Genomic DNA, 25,018 nt, shown 5'->3' on the forward strand with positions numbered 1-25,018 from the left:
GACTGTACTGACATGCAGAAATTTAAATTCAATTCAAATCTGATATCTCACTCATCTCCTTATCTTTTGAGATAAACCTGGTTAAAAAAATTGACAAAGTGCGTTTCCATTTATGTTGACCTTTGTTCATTAAATGTTCGAAACTTCTCAGCATTACACTCTTTTTACAAGACTACATAACCTTTAATGTAAGCTCGTATCTTGTTGCCAACATGCTGTGATTCCTTCTGCATGTTATATATATATATATATTTTCAATTGTTGGCACTTATCACTTTTAAACGTTTTGGTATTTATGCAATCAGCCATAGTGCGAGTGTTAAAGACAAGCTTAGTTCTGACTATCTTACGGGAAGATTAAATCTGGACCGTATAAGGAGATGTGTGCAGAAGATTAGACTTTGATAGTATGGCCACGTTGAAAGAATGTTGATCAGAGTTCTTTGGTTACAAAGTGGAGAACAGTTGAGATAGCAAGGTCATAGGAGCCAAAGCCAAAGAAAACATGAAAGAAAACAAGAATAATAGACGAGAGAGCAAAAGGGATGAATAAAATCAGAAACAGATGCATTTGAAAGTAAATTTCTTAAATTTGTCCAATGCATAGCAGCATGTAAAATGGACATTAAACCAAGTATTATTTTTATTTTTAGGTAAATATTACCTTACGCTACAACAGAACAACAACAACTCTAATTTGGGGTATTTATAGGGGTATTCGAGGTCGCTGACAATGAATTTGATAATCAAACCTGTTGCAAATTTACCGTTTGCATGGTATTAACCTCTGCACCCTGGAACTATTTTGCGCCATTTCACCACTTTTGTTAACGCTACGTTAGTGTTTTCTTACACGATGCATTCATCCATTAAACTAAAAAAGTTCTATTATTGAATACCACCCCTCCAAAAAAACAAAAAAAAAAAAAAAAAAAAGGACGAATAGCATAAAAACGTTTTTGTAAACCGCTCGTGAAAACTTACTGACAGCATTATTTTTATTTTTAAACGAGGTAAAAAACTTTATTTTATGAAAAATATTTCTTGTCGTTTAAAATGTCTACCATTTATTCATGCGCCTTGTGAAACGTCAAGTGACTATGTGCATGCGAACATACATTTCAGTAAGAAACCGATTGCGCGTAGCGTAAACGAAGGCAGTGAAATGGTGCAAAGTTGTTCCAAGGTCCAGAGGTTCATACCATGCAAACGGTAAATTTGTGACGGATTTGATTATCAGAATCATTGTCAGCGACCTCGAATACCCCTAGAAACCAAATCTGAGTGGTTGTTGTTCTGTTGTAGCGTAAGGTAATATTTACCTATTATTATTATTATTATTATTATTATTTTTATTATGATGATGATGATCATCATCATCATCATCATCATCCGATGAAAGCTGCAGATTCGTTTCTCTCTATGTCATGCTCTGGAAGAGAGCGTTTCCAGTTTCTTCAGGAATCACAAATCGCCCATCTTGTGATGAGTCTATTATTTCCTTTTTCTCAGTTTAAACATCTCAATAAAAAAAAAGAAAAAAAAAAACATGCTGAAGAAATGTTCACCATAAAATTTAAAAAGAAAAAAGGAAAAAATTGGATCTCAACAATGAAGGGTGAGATTTTGCTGATTGGAAGGACACAAGTGCTATCAGTTTATCAGAGCATATTTCATTAAAAGTACTTGTAAAACAGGCACAGAGATGCAACATTATAACGTTGTATCCCCATGTCTGTTATATGGCAGGAGTTGGAGTTTGGTAGATAGATTTAGATTTAAGACTTGTTTTTTTTGAGTGTCTGAGAGAGAGAGAGAGAGAGAGAGAGAGAGAGAGAGAGAGAGAGAGAGAGAGAGAGAGAGAGAGAGTAGTAGTAATAGTATTTAAAGTTATTTTTAGACTTAGAATTCCATCAAATCACCAAAGTAATCTTCATTTTTATTATTGGTTTTTATCTGTACAGAAACTCATTGTTGAAATATCAATATTTTCAATCAAAAATACTGAAACTATGAAGACAATTTATGAGACATAAATGACTTCAAATAAAAAGGAAACTAATCCATGTCAGCAGTTTTTCTTTGTGTTTTTAAAAAATTGCGCATCCACATCTAATATATAAAATTAAGTCAGTTGGATTTTCAGAGTAAAACTTAAAAGCTTTTGACAGGGTATGACACGAGAGTCTTCTCAGGAAAATCAGATCATACGGTATCACTAGAAGAATATAACATAATTAAATCCTTCTTAGAGAAAAATCCAGATTGTCCTCGATGGTCGTACATCTAAACAATATGATATAAATGCAGAAGTTCCTCAGGGGTCTATCCTTGGACCTCTATTATTCCTAATATTCATAAATGACCTCCCTGACAAAATTGCCTCTGAGATGGGTATATATGCTGATGACACCACGCTCTATAACGGACATGACAGGAAAACAAATGAACACATATCTAAAGAAATGACAGAAACACTAGAGGATGACCTCCAATCTGTAGTGGAATGGGAACAAAAATGGATGATCACATTCAATGCTGCCAAGACTAAACTTGTTTCCTTCAATAACTACAAGAAACATTCTCTACCACCAATAGCAATGGCCAAAGACTCTTTATCTGAAAGTACATCTTTTAAACTCCTCGACCTAATGTTCACAGGAAACATGAGTTGGAACAATTACATTGAGAGCATTGCCAGGACCGCTGCGAAAAAGGTAAGTTTCTCTACCGTGCTAGAAAGCTACTAACGCCCGAAAGTATCTTGTACCTCTATAAGGCCACTCCATGTATGGAGTATTACTGTCATATTTGGGCTGGTGCATCTGCTACTAGTCTCTCACTCCTAGACAAGGTTCAAAAGAGAGTTGCCAACCTAATAGGTCCTGAACTGTCATCTAAGCTTCAGCCTCTGTCCCATCGACGAAATGTAGCATCCCTCTGCCTGTTCTACAAGTACTTTAACGGTGAATGCTCCGACGAACTGCAAGCACTTGTACCCCCTCGACGTAAATACCCCCGACAAACCTGACAAGCAGCAAAATCCCACCCCTTCACAGTAGAGATTCCTAGATTTAAGAGAGCCCTCTACTCCAGTAGTTTCTTCCACAGAACCGCTAGACTTTGGAATTCCCTTCCGGGTTCTTGCTTCCCCAACTGTACTGACATGCAGAAGTTCAAGTGTAACGTGAACTGACATCTTGCTGCCCAACTTCCCACATCGTACCTCTGTAGCTTATGTCCCTGATAGTAGCCCTCTACATCAAAGTGGCAATGTGCCTTGTTTGGGGTGAAAATGTAATAATTTAAAAAAAAAATGGCTTTTATGGTAACTAATCAATATTTAATGATGCCTTAATGTTATATTTCAAATGGCATTAAATACCAAAATAATAATGGTTTCTGTTTTTGTAAGTAATTTCTTATATTCTCATCAATACTTTTTTTATGGTTAATTACATAATCCACAATTACACAATTTACATATCAGAGATTAACTCAAAGTGTGTACAGAGATTTATTAAGCATTTTCTTCACCTTAACTTATGGATTTGCTATATTTTCATTTCATTTCTTTATAGTTGCTCTAAAAACATGCAGCCCAAGAGGAATAATTATTATTATTTTACTAAACGGAAGGGTTCCTTAATTTCTTTGACTTATCATGCAAGATTTATTTAAAATTACATTTTCTCATTATTTTCTTCATAAGCAAAAAGTGCAAATTTATTTTTATTGAATTATTGATCATTTTTCCTTATTTCCATTACATCTTGCTTTGATCTTAAAAAAAGGGGGGGGTTTAATTTGAGTATAGATACTCAATGTAGCATATACAGATGTAACTATAAAACAGAAAAATATTTACAAAACAAATTTGAACTTTATGGATCTGGGGAAATGCCAGATCAATATGACTAGTTTATAGTTTAACATAAAAATTTATATTGTTAGATTTTCTAGGTCAGACCCAAGTAGCAATCCATCTGACAAATTGCTACTTTTGCAAGGACTTGTGGCATAATGTATAGAGTACTTTGTAAAATTCAGTTCTAAGTGACACACTTCTGGAGGTTGAAGGTTCAATTCTCAATGTGTGTTTTTATTTTTTTAACAATTGTGAATTACTTAAGACTTCTACCCACTTATGGCTGATGAAACAGATGCATGCTACCTCTATGGATTAAATAAAGGGTTCCATTTGAAATTCTGTGTAGATTCTTGGGTTTGAAAAGAGACACCTTAAGAAATTTGGATATTGACTGAAATGTTGCAAAAAGATAAGAACAGTGGTCCGAATTATCCAAATAATATGAAATCACTACTTGATTCGAACTAACCTTTTATTTTCTCCCATTATATTACTAACTCAAATATAATTTAATTCACTTAAGTTTTTTTTTATGATAATCATATGCCGGCTAGCAAGTTTGTTAGGGTGGAGTCCTATTTTATTTATGACCTAAGCAGAACCATTCCATGGCTTAAATATTAACAGCACAAACATATTTTAAATAAGACATAAACAGCTCTTTCAACAAAAACATGGTAGAGTAAAAAGTAGTGATTGGACGATTCCAATATCTTTTTCAATTCTGATACAATAACCGATTCTGTTCTACATTCCAGATTCTGATTCTTTTTACATTTCTAAATATAGAATTGTTTTTTTTTTTAAATTATTTTCTGGAGGTGGGGTGGATTACCGGGGGAAAAAAAAAAAAAAAAGCAAATTTTTTTTTACTCAATTAGTTTCTTTCTACAGACTGCTAGACTTTGGAATTCCTTCTGTTTTCTATTTCTCTGACTGTATTAATCTGCTGAAATTTAAATGTAATGTGAACAGACATCTTGCTGCTCAAATCCCTAGAGTCCCCTGTTAGACATGATCCCAAATAGTAGCACCTTACATCCAGTGCCTTGTTTCTGGTAAAAATGAATAAAACAAATTTCTAATTGACAGCTTAAATATAGCTTTTGAATTTTGACATGTATAATATATAATAAAAACAAGTCAGCCATTTTAATCTATCACTAATAGATTAAAAGTAAAGCTGGACATTTATTTACTATAGTGACCATTCTAAATTCAAAAGTAATTTTGAAGTCTTTAAACTGATGATTAAAAATTAATTTCTAGCATGATTTAATAATGCAAAAGACAAAACATTGTTTATTTCTGAAACCCCAACCATTAATCCATACGTCCCTATTGTTTTAAACAATCTGTTTTTCTATTTTCAAAATAAATATAATCTGAAAATGAAGTCAGATCATTTTATCATAAAGCTCATTCTCTCTCTTGCTGAAAAAATTTGGATGCCATTTCTTGCCTAGAATATTACACTACAATAGCAATTCACTTTCTATGGAATTTAATTAGCAGATCCGTAAGTTGTGTAGCATAGCATCTCCCTCCTCTCTCTGTGTTATTGAAATAATCCAATGGAAAGATACACAGCAATAGACCCCAGAATGTTATTTGATAAACTCCAAACTAAACATAGGGAGCGACGCCAGATGTTTCCTTGAAATTGACTCACAAAGCTATCCCCATGAGTGGGTATAACCACAAAACAGCAGAGGTTATTTTTTTTTCAAGTCAGAATTTTCCTTCATTTATATAGGCTTCTGACAATCTAGGTTGATGGGCTCCATCTGCTTGTTTTGTGTAAGTACTTATAGCTGGTATTGCTGACTGATCACTCATTTCATTATTGACCAGGCTCATCATTGCTTAACTTCAATCATTGTACATGTAACAATGTTTTTCAAAGTACTGTACGGCAGTAACCTTGAACACAGTTAACAGATTAACAATTACAATTTTTTTTTTGTGGGCAATTTCATTTCTCTTTCTGCCCCCCTCCCCCAAACTATAATAGCGTATCTCATCTCTACATGACTTGACCATTTAAAAATTTTACTGACTATTAATTAGTTATTCATTGAAATGAAATATGCAATAGCTTATTTTAAAATGAAATCCTATTTAAAAATAAAAAATAATTTAATTACTGAATAAAATTCACCATAATGAATTTTTTGTTTCTATATAAACAAGTCAACCATTTTAATCTTTTGTTAAAAGTTGGAAACAAAAGCAAAAAATGAAGTAGCAGTAGTCCAAATTTAAAAACAAATTTGGAAACATTAAACTGTCGACTAGAAAGTCATTTAAACTGGCTTCAAAATTTTAAGCAAATATTTTGTGTATTAATAGATCAAAATATTTGGAAACTATTTACATGCAATAATTTTATAGATTACTAGCAGATGTACCTAGTGTTGCCTGGTATTAAACGTAACATTAAATTCTTAAGTAAAAAAAAAAAAAAAAAAAAAAAAAAATGGAAGAAAACATGTGCATGCGAGTATTATGTTTTTCTAAACATTTCACTTCTTGTAAGTAAAAAAAAAATACTTGAGCTGAGATCAAAACCAAAACCTAAAGACAGTGAGTCAAGTACGATAACCATTAGACCAGCTTGCCACAATCTTTAAAAAATGTTTTCAAACTACTTATTCTTAATATAAAAAAACTGTCATGTGAACGATATTCAAATGTGCAGTCATGAAACAGTTGACAAACAGATAAATATTCGATGACCCCCAAGTACCAATTTTCCAATTTTGACACCTTAGCAGCCCCTTTTTCCGGATGAAAACCGATTAAAAAAGTTTCACATGTCTGAATATCCTATGCACGAAATTTCAAGTCTGTAGATAAAAAATTTGTTGAGTATATAGGTTGAGAAGTGTCCTCTCTCACACACATTGTTCCTTTTATAGATATATAACATTAACTTGTTGAAATTTGTTTAAGCTTTATATGTGACTCAATTAATATCATAATAATTAAATTTAACTTTAAAAATCATATTTAATCCTGACCTTGAATAAAATTGGAATTTTGAAATAAAAGAGAGGGAAGTGACCTTGCAATCTTAGACATGGCTGTCGAGTCATCCAAGTGAATCTACATATGCCGAGAGAATACATGGTTGGGACAAAGTATGAGTACGCACTGATAGGCCTAGTACCACCGAAATAAAGATCATTACAAGTTTTTTTTTTGTTTTTAAATTTTTATTTAAATTATCTAATCGTTTTTCTTTATTTTTTAAAAATCTTATTTTCGTTTATCTATATATATCATAAATTTGCTAAAAGAATTGTTTTTATTTTTAAATTTTATCCTAAGCTTATTTATTAATTCATTTAAACATCTAATTCATGCGCTATTTTAATATACTATCTGATTTTTTTTTTTATCAAGATGATTTCTGTTTTTGGAACAAGTTCATTAACTGGTATATCTCATTTACTGTTGCTTCCACCCATATCACATAATAGACTTGTCCACATAATGATGATTTTATTTATTCTGAAATTTTTTTACACAGTATAATTTTTTTTATCTGATCATACCATCACTTATTTGATAATTACGTACTATCATCATAGCACGATTTTTTTTTACCTCGTGTTATTTTCTGCGCGATCAGAAAAGACTACACTTTTACAAATTCATAACAAGAGATTGGAACACAGGCTGAATCCTGATTGATCTAGGCTGGGACAACCCAAGAAATGGTAAGATGTCTCAAATGATCGAAACCATCAATGAAGTGAAGAAACATCACTGATGGTAATGCCCCAATTGCTTCAGAATAATGTATTTCTCAAAACAAAATTAAATAAAATAAATATATATATAAAAAAAAGAAAGCTGCTGTTATAAGTTATAATTAAAAAAAACAAAAAGAAAGGACCTGTGGCACAGTGGTTAGAGTACTTCAAAAATCAATTGTAAAAGTGATATTCTTCTGAAGGTTGAAGGTTCAATTCTCAGTGTGGGTGATTAAAAATACAATTGAGGATTAATTAGGACCTCTATCTAGTCGTGGCTGACAGAACAAGAGCATGCTACCCCTATAAAGTAAATGAAGGGTTCCATTCAAATTTTGTCCAAATTCCTGAGTTCGACAAGATACACCTGAAGAAGGTCAGAGGTTACATTGACCGAGATGTGTAAATGACACTCAAGATGAGAACAGTAGTGTGAAGAATCCAAATAATAATCTCAAAAATTTAGAAATGTAAAAAAAGAAAAGTTAAAAAAAAATGAAAGTAAAAAGATTCTCGAGCACAGCTGGACTAGTAGTAAATTTAGTTTAAAAAGGAAATTCTAAGCTAATTAAAAAATATTCTGAATACAAAACAAATATTAAATCTCATTATTTAAGACGTTTTTATTATTTTTCCTTAAGCTATTGTCTTCATCAACATTGATATATTTCCAGGTTTTGACCAATATACTTCCTGGTCTTCTTCAAATGCATTTTCCATTTATCGAAATGTTTTTCCCTGTATTTAACCATGATTGTTATTGATTTTTATCAGTAAAATTTGATGAATTGATAATTTTTCTTTTCAAATTCATGCAAACATGTTTGGAAAGTGACAGAATCGATTGTGCGAGGCATAACCATTGTATTTAGATTGCAAATTTTTTTTTTTTTTAAATTCATCCAAAGATAACTATGAAAATCATAAGTTCATCAAATTTAAATAATGTAAACATCAACGTAAACAAACGATGGAAAAAGTTCAAATTTAAACACAAGAAAAACATCACACTGCACAAACAACAAACCTGAAGAATGCTGAAGGAGGAGGAGGTGGTGGATAATATAATTGTAAATGTTGTGGGTTAAAACAAAAAACGTTATTAGAGTAGAAAGCCTTCTGGCATCTGTATGGTTTTGCTGCTTCTCACGTTTGTTAGGATATTTACATTGAAGGGACACAAGTTCAGAAATACTTGTAAAATAAGCACAAAGATACGACATGATGATGGGACAGGGGCTAAAACTTGGTAGACAATGTGGGACCTATTAGGTCGGCGATTCGTTTTTAGACTGTCCGAGAATGGAAGACTAGTGGTTGCAGCACCAGCCCAGATGCAACAAAAAGACTTCATGAATGGGTAAATGGTGGCTTTGTAGAGATGTAGGATGCTGGCAGATGAGAGAAAATTTTTTAGCCTGGTAGAGGGAGCCCACCTTTTTTGCAGCAGGCTTGTCAAGGTCTTCTATGTATTTGCCCCAATTTACGTTACTTGTAAATGCTAGGCTGAAGAATTTGAATGATGGACTTTTAGGTGAGTACTATCAGCCATGGCAATCAGTGGTTGAAAAATTTTTTTATAATTGTTAAAGGAAAACAGTCTTGTCTTAGTAATATAACCATTCATTTATGGCCACATTTGTCTTAGTAATGTAACCATTCATTTATGGCCACATTTCACTACAGACTAGGGGTCATTTTCTAATGATTTCAGTCATTGTCTTGAATGTGCATACAAGTTCAATTTGTCTACATGTTATGAACAGAGTATGATGTCACCAGTAAATATACCCATCTCAGACATGATTGCATAAAGGAGGCTGTTGACGAAAATCAAGAATAAATAAACACCCAACGATCAACCTTTTTATTATATCAAAGCATTATTATTCTTAATGTTATTATTTTGCCATCTAATTTACATATGTGTTTGTGGTGCATACAGACATGTAAACTAGTGGATGATTATACTGAAAAAAAAAAAAGAAAAAAAGAGTTACTCTAAATGCTTTAGAAATATTAAAGAGTGATTGAATCAACAGAGTGAGATGGGCAATATAAATACATAGATAAAAGAGGGATAAGTTTTTCAGTTTGTTTTAAATTATGACTAATCAGAACTTTTTTTGCAAACGTAACAATAGTAAAAAATAAATATTTCTGGTATTCCAATGAACAGAGATGACAAGATGGTTCCAGTGTCTATTTTTGGTTTTGTTGTTAAAACTGCTTACCTTTAAATCGGTTTGTGTGAGGAGGATAAAAGAACTAATGGACCAGCTGGCAAGGAATTGATGGGTTTTTGAATGACACCAGGATAAAACCATGCGAGCCGTAGTCTGCAGGCGAGTGAAAAGAGACAAACTATGGGCTGGATCAGCAACAATTTTTTGCAGCGACAATTCTGATCCTGTAAAAAACAAAATGCAATGAAACCATTTCATTAATGGACAAGCAGTTATCAAGAATGGAAGAAACAAGGCAAACAAACATGATAGCATATCAAGGTTGGCTTTTTTTATACACGTGTTTTCGAAACTTATAACTTATTATTTCATCTGAAACTTTATAGATTAGCTTTGATGAGATCACATTGAAAGATTGGGAGGGGGGGATTCTTGGTTTAGTATAGAACAGTTTGCATTCATTTCTTATTCTGCAATTTTTGTTAAGAATTAGTATGCTTGTGTTTTAAATCAAAATCTTTTAAGTTCATAAGCTTCTTTTTTCTTTTTTTTTTTTTTAAAACGACAGCAGATGAATTCTTGAGTTTAATCCATCATTCTATGAACCAAACAATGACATGCATTTCTATATGTGCGATATGTGTAGCTGGAGTGCATCACTTACATGGAAGGAGAAAGAGAAGAGGAGAGAAGGAAGAAGGAGAAGAGGAGAGAGAGGGAAGGAGGAGAGAGAGGGAAGGAGGAGAAGAGAGTGGGAAGGAGAAGAGAGAGGGAAGGAGGAGAAGAGGAGGGAAGGAGGAGAAGGGAGAGAGGGAAGGAGGAGAAAAGAAGGAAGACAATTCTTGTTGGGATTCATTAGTAAGACAGCCAAAAAGCAAAATATTTTATGCACCAAAATGAGGCAATTAAATGAACAAAAAAAACAAAAACAAAAAAAAAAAACAGATGCAGTAAGAGTTTTATTGAAATCAATTGGAGCAAGAAAGCACTTGGAGAATGCAGAGTTCAGCCAATGTCAAATATTTGAATGGTTAAAATCAATTATTCGGACTAGTATTCTCATCTCAAATGGTATTTTCACAATATTTTGGCCAATGTAATCTCCGACCTTCATCAGATATATCTTGTTGAACTCTTTCTGTTGAACTCAGTAATCCACACAAGATTTCAAACAGAACATTTTATTTAAACCATGAGGGTAGCATGTTCTTGTTCCATCAGTCATGACTATGTAGAAGTGCTAAATAATTTAGAATTCTTTTGAGGATCACCTCCATATGAATGTAATTTACAACTGAATTTTATCAAGTACTTTATCATGAGTCCTTGCAAATTCCAGAGTTTAACAAGATACACCTGAAAAAAGTCTGAAGTTAAAAATAAATCCTAGGTTTGCTCCAACAGTTGCTTTCACAAAATTCCATCAAAATGTATAATGAATGTTTGTGGAATATTGGGTGGGAAAAGCTGGATGAGTACACAAGTTGTCATCCATCTTGAATCGCAGAGAAACAAGAAATACAGAAACGGATTCTTTTCTTCATACGTCAACACAAACATGATGGGTTATATATTTTTTCAATTCGATATTTATTCTAAAAACATTAATAAACTCAACATACTTTTTTTTACTTTTTTTTTTTAAATATAATCTTGTTTTTCTGAACCGTCAATAATTACACAAGAATAACCCTTTTTTATAAGAATTTTTTGGATAGGAAATTATAATTGGAATTATTAAGAACACTGTTATCATTTTGGATGTTATTCTAATATTTTGGTTGACTTCAAGCCTTCTTCTGGTAGTCTTGTTGTATTTGTGAATCTATACAGAATTTTGAATGGAACTTTTTATTAAACACGTTGGGGTAGGTTGTTTGGTTCTCTCACACTACAAAAAACTTGGATATCAGGGTTGGAAAGTGGGATTGACCTGCAAAAAGTGCCTAGGCAACCATATAATAAACTAACTCCTTCTCAAAGAGAAGAGGCAAAGCCTGGAAGATTGGACCTCCTAGAACTGCACAGAACTAAACTCCCATCGCAAAATAAACAGGGACCAGATCATTACAGGAATAGTCTAATCTCTGTTTATTTTGGGGGTGCAGGATAAAGATCCCTAGCTGAAGGGTAGATTGCTTTCATTTCATCAGGCATAACTGGATAGAAGTCTTAAATAATTTATAATTGTATCCTTAGTATTGACTACACTGAGGATTGAACCTTCAACCACAAGAAGACTCTTACTTAAAACTGATTATTACTTAGCACTTTTATCCATTGTGTCACGAGTCCTTGTGAACATTCCAGATGAAAATAGTAATCCAAATAAAATAATGAACCTCATCTAAAAAAATCTGAAACATAAGTTTTTTTATTTTATTTTTTCTTTATCATCCAATCAAAGCTGATATGCTTTTCTGACAATGTGTTCTCTGGCCTCCCTCAGGTGTTTTATTCATTTATGGCGTAAAACATTGTACACAAACGAATAACATAATTGGAATAAGGATGAGAAGCACAACGATCAAAATGTACATGATGAGGATGTCATCATTATCATCTCTAGTTCAACAGTTGTAAATAACACTGTAGCACAATACTGATTACACAGAAGAGAATAAGAAATCAATTTTTTTGTAGAAAAACCAGATAATCAAGTGTAGTCTTTACAACACCTGACAGAAAAAAAAAAAATCTATTTTGTCTGAAGAAGTCTGAAAGACAATCGTTTTGTGTTAAATGTTATTTGAACTGTTGAATGAATGAGGAGACATTTTTATGGATCAAGTAAAAATCGTTTTGGCCCAGACAAGACTTGCGATTAGAGACCCCCGCCCATACACAAAAGAATTTTTTCATAAATAAAATTTGGAATAATGACGTCAAATGTCAGCGTTAAAATTTGCAGAAGATTTTCGTACCCATATTTTACTTCCTGGAAATGGGAAAATACTTTAATACCACTAAGTGGTATGAACACAGAGAATACAAAGCTCATAAGAGTATACTAAGCATACCCGTGACCCGTTGGGTCACAACAACTAACAATATTTATTCCACTTTGATTTCATTCAAAAATTCATAAATTGTGACATATCCACTAAGTCATTCTTCTTGCGAAATTCAAATATCAGGATGACAAGAAAGTTTTTGTGGTTTTTAATTTTTGAATTCAGATGAACATATCTCAGCTTAAACAAAAATTTATTGATAAAAATAGGCACCATCAGAATCAACACATTTTTACCAATGCAAAAAAAAAAAAAAAAAAGTGTATTCATACCAGTAATGTAAAAATTTTGTGTTCTGGTGGCGATAAAGTAGCTGAAGACCTTGCTTAGGTTTTTGAAGCATTTCTCATGCAGAAAGTTGTCAAAATGCTTGAAAAAGTGGCAATCGGTAAGTGAGAGGTCTGGAGAGTATAGCGGATGAGGCAGAGTTTCATATCCCAATTCATTCAACTTCTGCAAGGTCAGTTTAGCAACATGCGGTAAGATAATGTCGGAGAGGAGAATTGAGCCTTTTCTGTTAACTAATACTGGGTGTTGTTGTCGAAGTTTCTGATGCATTTCTTCCATTTGTTGACAGTACTTTTCCGCCGTAATGGTTTCGCCTACATTCCAAAAGCTGTAATAGATGAGACCAGTCGCAGACCACCAAACAGTCAGCATGACCTTCTTTTGGTGCAACTCCGGCTCCAGGAAGTGTTGCGCAGCTTCGTCGGCATCAGCCACTGAGCTGAGCATCGCCAGTTGTCGTAAAGAACCCACTTTTCATCGCAAGTCACAACCCAATCAAGAAACAGGTCGTTCTTGTTGTATAAAGAAGGGAAGATGGCACATCATAACAGTGTTTCTTTTGGTGTCATTCAATTTGTGAAGCACCCATTTATCAAGTTTTTTTGTTTTTCCAATCTCTCTCAAGTGGTTGGAAATCGTTGTATACATGATGTCTAATTTAGAAGCAAGTTCTTGAACAATTGTGCGTGGATTGGCATCGACTAAGGCTCTTAATTGATCATTGTCAACATCCGATGACCAACCACTATGCTTATCATCTTCAAGATTCTTGTTGCCACCACAAAATTTCTTAAACCACCATTGTATTCTACATTCAGTAGTGGTTCCTGGGCCAAACACTTCGTTGATATCACGAGATGTTTCAGCAGTTTTTCTGCCTAGCTTGAATTGAAATAAGAAAATTGTGCAAATTTGCTTTTTTTCCCATTTTATATACAATGTTCTGTAAAAAAGACAATTGTTTTAAAACAATTCTAATTTAAACGATTAGATAGAGTGAAAAACACTCTTTAAAATGATATATAAAGTAAAGGTATTATAACGAAAACTTATTTGAAAATACATCATTTGAAATCAAAATTAAAAATTCTGCAAGAGCTTTCTTCTCAACCTAATAAATCTCTCTACTTTTATATTTTCCTCAAAGAGATAAAACTATTTTACCACGAAATTTGTATACGGGTGTACGAACATACTGTGTAAATTAGATGACGACAATGCAATTACGAAACAATGCTGACAAGAGAGAATCAATCTTTTTCTAAAGGTTCACATTAGAACATTAGAGAATGGTTAAATTACAGTGAGAGAGGCTGATAGAAATATACAGATAGCTAATTGAGAGATGGGCAATATGTTCAGTGAATTACATAGCTAAATAGAATTAATTTATGAAAACCCAACTTTATTTTGTATTGTTTGAGATACTATTCTTTTCTGTGTTGTTATAGTCACAATTCAACCAAAGTAACCTTCAACCCTTTTCAGGGGCACTTTTTTGAACTAGGGACTTATATGGAATTTCAAACTGATATCCACAGGGTAGATTGTTCTCATTCCATCAATCTTAAGCCGGGTAGAAGTGTTCATTTTATATTATTCTTAGTTATTATTGCCTGTAGTAGGGATTGAACCTTTAACCCTCAGACAACTGTTATTTAGAACTGATTGTTAACTAACACTACCTGTGTGGACATAGCACAAAATATTATCACTATCCATACATTTACATAGCCCGTTCATTTCTTTAGATAGTGAGCTGTGTGGACATTCCATATGGTAATATTTGTCCATATTTGTTTATATACAACAACATAATATATTACTACAATTTCCACCATTTGTACATTTACATAGCCTAGTTATAATTTTTTTTTTTATATAGACATCACCACTTATCAAGGCCAAGAGGCCACTCGAGGATAAGGGTTAAAGAGTGTACAGTAGAAATTGGACAATATAGTAATCGTTAGTAATGGAAATTCGGTAAATTTGTTAACAAGTTGGACGGCTCATCAAGAACTTGTTTACGTTAGACTTGAAGACAACCATATTGTAGTCAGCTGGAAAGCAGGAAAACGGAAGACAATTCCACAGGCGTGCAGTTCTAAGAAAGAAACTTTGTTCATGGAATCTACGTTTAGGTTTAGGAACAGATAACGAGTGGGGGGGAATTATTGATAGTGTTTTCAGCTAGATGAGTGTTTCTTGTGAAAGTTTGGCAAGGGGGGACCATAGACTGAAGCTCAGTCGAACACTTTCCATGAAAATAACGATACAGCAGAGACAAACTCGCAACATCTCTTCTGTGAGATAGAGGTTGCAGGGAAGAGAAAAGGATATCTCCTATGAGACTACAAAGTCTATTTTGAACTCTATCAAGGCAGGACAAGTCCTTTTTAGCAGCTCCTGCCCAGATGTGGCAACAATATTCCATCCTTGGATGTACCTGGCTCTTATATAGATAGAGAATTGCAACAGCAGTGAGATATCTACTGGATCGATAGAGATATCCCACCATTTATCCAGCGGCCTTGGCAACAGATTTGATGTACGTGTTCCATTTAAGATCAGGAGTAATGGTCAAGCCCAGAAGTTTATTTCCAAATTGGAGAACAGATTTTAAGGAGAGTAAAAAGTGAACATTGAGTTTACTTTTGTCAACTTCATAACTCCCACTTCCCTTATTTTGTCCTCACATTCCATAAGCAATGCTTCTGATAAAGGGGAGAAAATTGCTGTTTTCTGGGTTGGAATCTATCCACTATCCATCTAACACTTATCATTGGCTAGTTGTTTTTAGCGCCTGACATCAAGTGGCTTCATGTCATGTCTGTAGTGATTTTCATTAAAAATAAAATCACTTTCTTAACATACATACTTCTATTCTTACTTACGTATAATCACGATTTTATTTAATACTTATCTTTGAAATATTTTCGTACATAATTCTACATTGAACACAACAAACTCTAAATCATTCATTTCTGCTGTTACCACATGGTAATTCAAGCTATCGCAAAAAAAAAAAAAATCAAAAACGAAAAGATAAAAACGAACAACAAATGAAGACTTTTTATGATTTAGCAATATTATCATTGAATTAACGAAGGAGACGTTTGGATATCACATACTCTTAAATCAATCATTTATATTCCACCCGGACAATGCTGAGACACAGGTCCTGCTAAAAACTTATAAAACTGAATACTAGTTCAGCAGTGACAATGGCTGAGATACATTTAATCTCAATGTCCTATCTGAAACTTCTTCCTCTTATTCTTTTTCACATTCTTTTTCTTGTCTTTTTTAAAAAATTTTTTTTTTGTTTTACAAAGGGGTCACCACTTATCAAGGCTCGGAGGCCTTCTGAGAATAATGGTTAATGTGTGCACAGTAGTCATTGCGGCAATAACATAGTAATCGTTAATAGTGGAAATTTGGCATTATTTGATTATTTAAGGGGACGGTTCAACAAGAGTTGTTTACGTTGGACTTGAAGATGATCATATTGTAGCCAGCTGAAAAGCAGAACAGAGTTTTAAAGGCGGGAAGTTCTAGGAAAGAATCTTTGTTCATGAAATTTACGTTTAGATTTAGGCACCAATAAAGAGTGGGGGGGGGATTATTGATAGTGGTTTTGGCTAGATGCATGTTTTTTTGTGAAAGATTGGCCTATAAGGAGGACTATAGATTGTTTTCTTCTCTTGTCTGACTATCACCCTCTCCACACGCCCTTGTCTTAGCATCACTATCTTTTTACATTCCCTACCTTTATTTTTATAAAACTGGGCTAGTGTTCAGGAGAGATAGAGAAAAAGTATATGTAATTTGGGTCATCCGTAACTATAAGAGACTGGTTTTTATAAGTCCTTGTCAGGCTGAGTCTATTTAATGTTTGTCTAACATGATGATTATTATTAGTGTTGAGTGAATGCTTTTATTTGCAATGTAAATCCGTCTGATCTTACCAGAATTAATATTATTCATGCTGTTTACATAATCCCCCAAGGCAGACAGCAAAGGCTGGTAAGTATCTTTCAGCAGCAAACCAGTCTTCGTACTGAAGTCCCCATTGGCCAGGGGACAAGGATAGCACTTGTCAACGGTCTTCAAACCCTCAGCAGAGCACACACCTGCAAACAAATAAAAAAAATAGAAAACAACAATACATTTATGCTTGTTTATAGATTTCAAACTGTGTTTCTCATCCTGGTTGTTACAATTATTGTTTCCAACTTCTTGACGTGTATGAAGGACTAGTTATGCCTGGCCATGTATGAAGGGCTAGTTATGCCTGGCCATGTATGAAGGGCTGGTTATGGCTGGCCATGTATGAAGGGCAAGAGATGTAAGCGCTGATCTGGTTACAAGACTATATGATGTGTAATGATCATTAATGATCAAGGGGGGGGTTAAAAAATATAAAGGCATTAATTTACATATGAGTGGAATAACTCCATTAAAAAGGAATAATTTGTGAAGACAGTGAGTCGATTGTTTTGCAGTTAAAAGAACACATCAACATTAAGATGTGGTGTGAATTATGGCATCAGTGAAAAGGAGTGCTGTCAATTTTTATTTAAATTACATTCACTCTAGAATATCTCAGCCAAAAAGATAAAGGTTTTGGTTAAGAGATAGCCTAGAGTAAATCCTTCTTAGATGTGATGAGTTCAATCCCTAGTTAAGGAACTAAAAAAAAAAAAAAAACTGACATTGGATTTCTAAAAAGCATGTGATGTGGGATGGGGGCAGTCTACATGAGCGGATTAAAGAGTTCTGTTTGAAATTCCAAGAAAGTTACTGCCTACGAATGGCCAAAATATTATGCAAATAGCAACAATCGTCTAAAACTTGGAAATAAAACAAACACAATAAAACAAGTAGAGAAAATTACAAGAGATTTTTTATTTCTATACACACACATAAATAGACAACAGTGCGTATTCGTGCACAGAATCAGTATTTATCTTGAGACATGCATGAGTAGTAATTATCATAAAAGCGTTTTGTTTTGTTTACTAGAAAGAAAGCAGATTTGTTTTATTTATTTCTTGAGAGAGAGAGAGAGAGAGAGAGAGAGAGAGAGAGAGAGAGAGAGAGAGAGAGAGAGAGAGAGAGAGAGAGAGGTTGCGTATAAAAAAAAAGAAAAGAGGAGGAAAGATCAAACTAGATGCCCACTTACAATGATCCCAGCATCCGACGGCAGCGATTGTGTGCACTTTCTGAGCGACCAATTGCAAAGACATCACCGAGCGAGTAGGGAAGAGGTCTGCAAAAAAAAAAAACAAAAAAAAAAAACAACAAAAAACACTTTATTTTCATTATTAATCAGAATAATAAAATCTCTGCAATAAATAAAATAGCTCCATTTTCTCAATCTGTAATAAGGAAAATATTGAAGTAGGTGCATACATGTGATTGGTACCATGGATACTATTGCAGACTATGGGATCGGATCTATAGATCTATTGTATTCAATTATGAAACAATAGTATTCGAAAAGGTAAAAATGTAACCCGACCACATCGGATGGAAAAAGAAAATCATTTTTAACAATGAACATCGTGTTTCATCATTAAATGACCTCCAAAGAAGTTGGTATAGCATATAAGAACTGATATAAAATATTCTGCATTAAATTATCTATTGTTTATAATGCATGAATAGAAAACATAAACCAGCAGGGGTGGAGAAATACAAATATTGTTCTAGGTATGCACTGTGTGTTTCAGAGAAAAAGAGAAAGCGAAAGAGAAAAAAAAAATTGAGAGAAGAGAGAGAAAAAAAGAGAAAAAGAAAAGGAGAGAGAGAGAGAGAGAGAGAGAGAGAGAGAGAGAGAGAGAGAGAGAGAGCCATTGAGAAAGAAAATTAAAAACAGAGAATGAGTGAGGAGAAAGAGTAAAAGAAAGAGGAAAGAGATGACAGAGAGAGAGAGAGAGAGAGAGAGAGAGAGAGAGAAATAAAGAGGAAGAGATAAAAAGAGATAGAGAAAGAAAAAAGAAAGTGGAAGATAAGAAAAGAAGAGAGAGAGATGAAGAGAAAGAAAGGAAGGAGAGAAAGAGAAAATGAGGAGGAGAGAGATGAAAAGAGAGGGAAAATAAGAAGAAAGAGAAAGAGAGGGAGAGAAAAACAGAGAGAAAAAGAAGGAAAGAAAGGAAGTAAGAGGAAGGCAACGAGGGGGTGAAAGAAGATGAGAATGCGAGAAGAATTCCTGATGTTTGCATATTGGTTTTCGAAAAAGACATTTTAGTAATTAACTATTTTGTTATTTACTGTATAAATTTTACTTGAAAAACAATTAATATCAAAGCATTCATCATTTATGACTGAATATTTCCAATCTAGAAAAAAGAAAGAAAAAAAAACAAAACAACACCTTTCTACCTGAAAAGATACAATTGGTCACAAAAATCACAAATCATTTTATCAATTAAAAATACCAGGCAAGATTTTGTGTTTTTCTTGCCTATCTATAACTTTTAAAACGATACATTAAATGTTTAATTTTTCGTTTACTATTAATCGAATATTAAAATTAAAAAAAAAAATACTGCTGCTGTAACAGATCAGACTGTCTGAAAATACTGACTTATTGACCAAAAATGCACCAAACGTTGATGTTATTGCTTTTTTCCTTTCTCTTTGTAAAACTCAATCATGTTCTGCAAAATTTTAAACAAAAACAACAATTTTCCTCTAGATAAAAAGCAACAAAACCATCTAAACATTGAATAAATATTTGAAGATATAAAGAACTTCAAGCATAAAAACTTAAAAAAAAAAAATACTTGATTCAGCATAAAAAAAAAAAACTATAAAGAGTTTATATGCTGTAAAACAAAACCAAACAACCCAAATCAAAAATAAAATAAGGGTAAAAAAAGAAAAAAAAAAAAAGAAAAAAAAGAGTCCTATTTAAAAAAAAAAATTGTGAGCATTGCTATATTTGTAATGATTTTTCTTTAATGCCTTCATCTAGCAATACGTCTGTGAATAAATACCGCTAATAAATATTATGAAAGATCTTTTATTGTCAGAACATTGAGAATCAAAGTTGGTAACAATTACACTGAATCATAACATATGTAGTGAATATATGTAGTTCCATTGTGTTCCTCAGGGTTCGGTATTGTAATTCTTATTATTCTTTATAGTTATGACTTAGCTGATAGTATTAGTTGAAATGTGGAATTATATGTTGATGATGTTAAATTACATGTTGAGCGATTATCACAAAACATACGACATAATAGGAAACGTACGCTTTAAATATCTCTTCAGGCTCTGGTAAATTTATTGGCAAACATGACTCCAAGCATATACATAGTTCGGCAAAATGGGAAGCTATGTAGAAACTGAAATTTAATATAGAAATTCGTATTTGATCTCATCAACAGGAGAAAAAATATGAATTTTTGTAATAAATTGGAATTTGATGCTGAAATTGGAAGGTGTACAAAGTAACTAAACTAATAGTAAAAAAAAGAATCCCAATTATAAGGATAGGTTGGAATCATGAGGTTTAACTACTTTACTAGAGAGAAAAAAAATGAGGATAGACTTAAGAGAACATTTTCAAAATAATATAATTTCTAAATAGGAAACATATGCTTTAAATATCTTTCAAGGATATACATACAATTTGTTTTTCTAAGAAACTGATTTTTTTTAAACAAGTGTTTAATCAAATTAAAAATAATTTTTTAAGAATAAAATGAACGAATTAAGAAATTAAGTTAATCAAATGAATTTATAAAATACCTTATGGAATTTATCTGATGAAATATTTAAGACTATTTGTATATTCATTTTATATCTTTTGTGAAATATTTTTTAAAGTCAAAAGCATCATATTAAATCGGAATAAAAACACCTATGTAGACTAAATAAAAACACCTATGTAGACTAAATAAAAACACCCATGTAGACTAAATAAAAACACCCATGTAGACTAAATAAAAACACCTATGTAGACTAAATAAAAACACCCATGTAGACTAAATAAAAACACCCATGTAGACTAAATAAAAACACCTATGTAGACTAAATAAAAACACTTATGTAGACTAAATAAAAACACCTATGTAGACTAAATAAAAACACCCATGTAGACTAAATAAAAACACCTATGTAGACTAAATAAAAACACCCATGTAGACTAAATAAAAACACCCATGTAGACTAAATAAAAACACCCATGTAGACTAAATAAAAACACCCATGTAGACTAAATAAAAACACCCATGTAGACTAAATAAAAACACCTATGTAGACTAAATAAAAACACTTATGTAGACTAAATAAAAACACCCATGTAGACTAAATAAAAACACCCATGTAGACTAAATAAAACACCCATGTAGACTAAATAAAAACACCTATGTAGACTAAATAAAAACACCCATGTAGACTAAATAAAAACACCCATGTAGACTAAATAAAAACACCTATGTAGACTAAATAAAAACACCCATGTAGACTAAATAAAAACACCTATGTAGACTAAATAAAAACACCCATGTAGACTAAATAAAAACACCCATGTAGACTAAATAAAAACACCCATGTAGACTAAATAAAAACACCTATGTAGACTAAATAAAAACACCCATGTAGACTAAATAAAAACACCCATGTAGACTAAATAAAAACACCCATGTAGACTAAATAAAAACACCCATGTAGACTAAATAAAAACACCCATGTAGACTAAATAAAAACACCCATGTAGACTAAATAAAAACACCTATGTAGACTAAATAAAAACACTCATGTAGACTAAATAAAAACACCCATGTAGACTAAATAAAACACCCATGTAGACTAAATAAAAACACCCATGTAGACTAAATAAAAACACCCATGTAGACTAAATAAAAACACCCATGTAGACTAAATAAAAACACCCATGTAGACTAAATAAAAACACCCATGTAGACTAAATAAAAACACCCATGTAAACTAAATAAAAACACCCATGTAGACTAAATAAAAACACCCATGTAGACTAAATAAAAACACCCATGTAGACTAAATAAAAACACCTATGTAGACTAAATAAAAACACCCATGTAGACTAAATAAAAACACCCATGTAGACTAAATAAAAACACCTATGTAGACTAAATAAAAACACCTATGTAGACTAAATAAAAACACCCATGTAGACTAAATAAAAACACCTATGTAGACTAAATAAAAACACCCATGTAGACTAAATAAAAACACCTATGTAGACTAAATAAAAACACCCATGTAGACTAAATAAAAACACCCATGTAGACTAAATAAAAACACCAATGTAGACTAAATAAAAACACCTATGTAGACTAAATAAAAACACCCATGTAGACTAAATAAAAACACCGATGTAGACTAAATAAAAACACCTATGTAGACTAAATAAAGACACCTATGTAGACTAAATAAAGACATCCATGTAGACTAAATTAAGACACCTATGTAGACTAAATAAAAACACCCAGGTAGACTAAATAAAGACACCCAGGTAGACTAAATAAAGACACCCAGGTAGACTAAATAAAGACACCCATGTAGACTAAATAAAGACATCCATGTAGACTAAATAAAAACACCCATGTAGAATAAATAAAACACCCATGTAGACTAAATAAAAACACCCATGTAGACTAAATAAAAACACCCATGTAGACTAAATAAAAACACCTATGTAGACTAAATAAAAACACCCATGTAGACTAAATAAAGACACCCATGTAGACTAAATAAAGACACCCATGTAGACTAAATAAAAACACCTATGTAGACTAAATAAAAACACCCATGTAGACTAAATAAAAACACCCATGTAGACTAAATAAAAACACCCATGTAGACTAAATAAAAACACCCAGGTAGACTAAATAAAAACACCCATGTAGACTAAATAAAAACACCCATGTAGACTAAATAAAAACACCCATGTAGACTAAATAAAAACACCCATGTAGACTAAATAAAAACACCCATGTAGACTAAATAAAAACACCTATGTAGACTAAATAAAGACACCTATGTAGACTAAATAAAGACATCCATGTAGACTAAATTAAGACACCTATGTAGACTAAATAAAAACACCCATGTAGACTAAATAAAAACACCCATGTAGACTAAATAAAAACACCCATGTAGACTAAATAAAAACACCCATGTAGACTAAATAAAAACACCCATGTAGACTAAATAAAAACACCCATGTAGACTAAATAAAAACACCCATGTAGACTAAATAAAAACATCCATGTAGAATAAATAAAAACACCCATGTAGAATAAATAAAACACCCATGTAGACTAAATAAAAACACCTATGTAGACTAAATAAAGACACCTATGTAGACTAAATAAAGACATCCATGTAGACTAAATTAAGACACCTATGTAGACTAAATAAAAACACCCATGTAGACTAAATAAAAACACCCATGTAGACTAAATAAAAACACCCATGTAGACTAAATAAAAACACCCATGTAGACTAAATAAAGACACCTATGTAGACTAAATAAAGACATCCATGTAGACTAAATTAAGACACCTATGTAGACTAAATAAAAACACCCAGGTAGACTAAATAAAAACACCTATGTAGACTAAATAAAAACACCCATGTAGACTAAATAAAGACACCTATGTAGACTAAATAAAGACATCCATGTAGACTAAATAAAAACACCTATGTAGACTAAATAAAAACACCCATGTAGACTAAATAAAAACACCCATGTAGACTAAATAAAAACACCCATGTAGACTAAATAAAAACACCCATGTAGACTAAATAAAAACACCTATGTAGACTAAATAAAAACACCTATGTAGACTAAATAAAAACACCTATGTAGACTAAATAAAGACATCCATGTAGACTAAATTAAGACACCTATGTAGACTAAATAAAAACACCCATGTAGACTAAATAAAGACATCCATGTAGACTAAATAAAGACATCCATGTAGACTAAATAAAAACATCCATGTAGACTAAATAAAAACACCCATTTAGACTAAATAAAGACACCCATGTAGACTAAATAAAGACATCCATGTACACTAAATAAAAACACCCATGTAGACTAAATAAAAACACCCATGTAGACTAAATAAAAACACCTATGTAGACTAAATAAAAACACCCATGTAGACTAAATAAAAACACCTATGTAGACTAAATAAAAACACCCATGTAGACTAAATAAAAACACCCAGGTAGACTAAATAAAGACACCCATGTAGACTAAATAAAAACACCCATGTAGACTAAATAAAAACACCTATGTAGACTAAATAAAAACACCTATGTAGACTAAATAAAAACACCCATGTAGACTAAATAAAAACACCCATGTAGACTAAATAAAGACACCCATGTAGACTAAATAAAGACACCTATGTAGACTAAATAAAAACACCCATGTAGACTAAATAAAAACACCTATGTAGAATGTTACAGAAACAATGATTCTATAATTAAGAACATTGATATGGCATAATCACGTTGACACACTGTTTCTCGTCAGATCGCGAAAGTTAACCAACGTTCAGTCTGGTCAGTACCAGGTGGGTGATCATGTGGGAATACCGGGCACTTCATGTAGGAGGACATTGACACCAACGAGAACTACAAAAACCTAACATGGTTATCCCCCATGGACCATCTCAACCTGCCTAGGGTGAATACTGTATATAAAAACAAATTAAAGAGCCTTGTATGGTCTATAAATGTTTAATACTGAATACCATTACAATTCTACATAAGAAAATTTACATTTTTATAGATAACTAGCAAGCTGCCCGGCGTTGCCCGGTTGTAAAATATGCATAAATATTATATTTTAATGCAGATTTCTTATTTATTATAAAACAGAAA

At 32.4% G+C, this 25,018-nt stretch overlaps 1 protein-coding gene across 7 annotated transcripts in view; it reads right to left on the reverse strand.

Moving 5' to 3' along the window:
* LOC145245758 (uncharacterized) overlaps positions 1-25,018 on the reverse strand; it is a 315,536-nt gene that overhangs the window by 55,700 nt on the left and 234,818 nt on the right. For all 7 annotated transcript variants that reach the window (XM_080107360.1, XM_080107362.1, XM_080107361.1 and 4 more), the window contains 3 exons: positions 18,309-18,395; positions 17,092-17,256; positions 9,867-10,042 (listed from right to left, as the gene is read on the reverse strand). In XM_080107360.1, coding sequence (XP_079963486.1) covers positions 9,867-10,042; positions 17,092-17,256; positions 18,309-18,395 — 428 coding nt within the window. The remainder of the gene's footprint in view (positions 1-9,866; positions 10,043-17,091; positions 17,257-18,308; positions 18,396-25,018) is intronic.

The sequence above is a fragment of the Euprymna scolopes genome, chromosome 23 (assembly GCF_053919585.1).
Source record: "Euprymna scolopes isolate OS-2025 chromosome 23, ASM5391958v1, whole genome shotgun sequence".
Taxonomy (NCBI): domain Eukaryota; kingdom Metazoa; phylum Mollusca; class Cephalopoda; order Sepiida; family Sepiolidae; genus Euprymna; species Euprymna scolopes.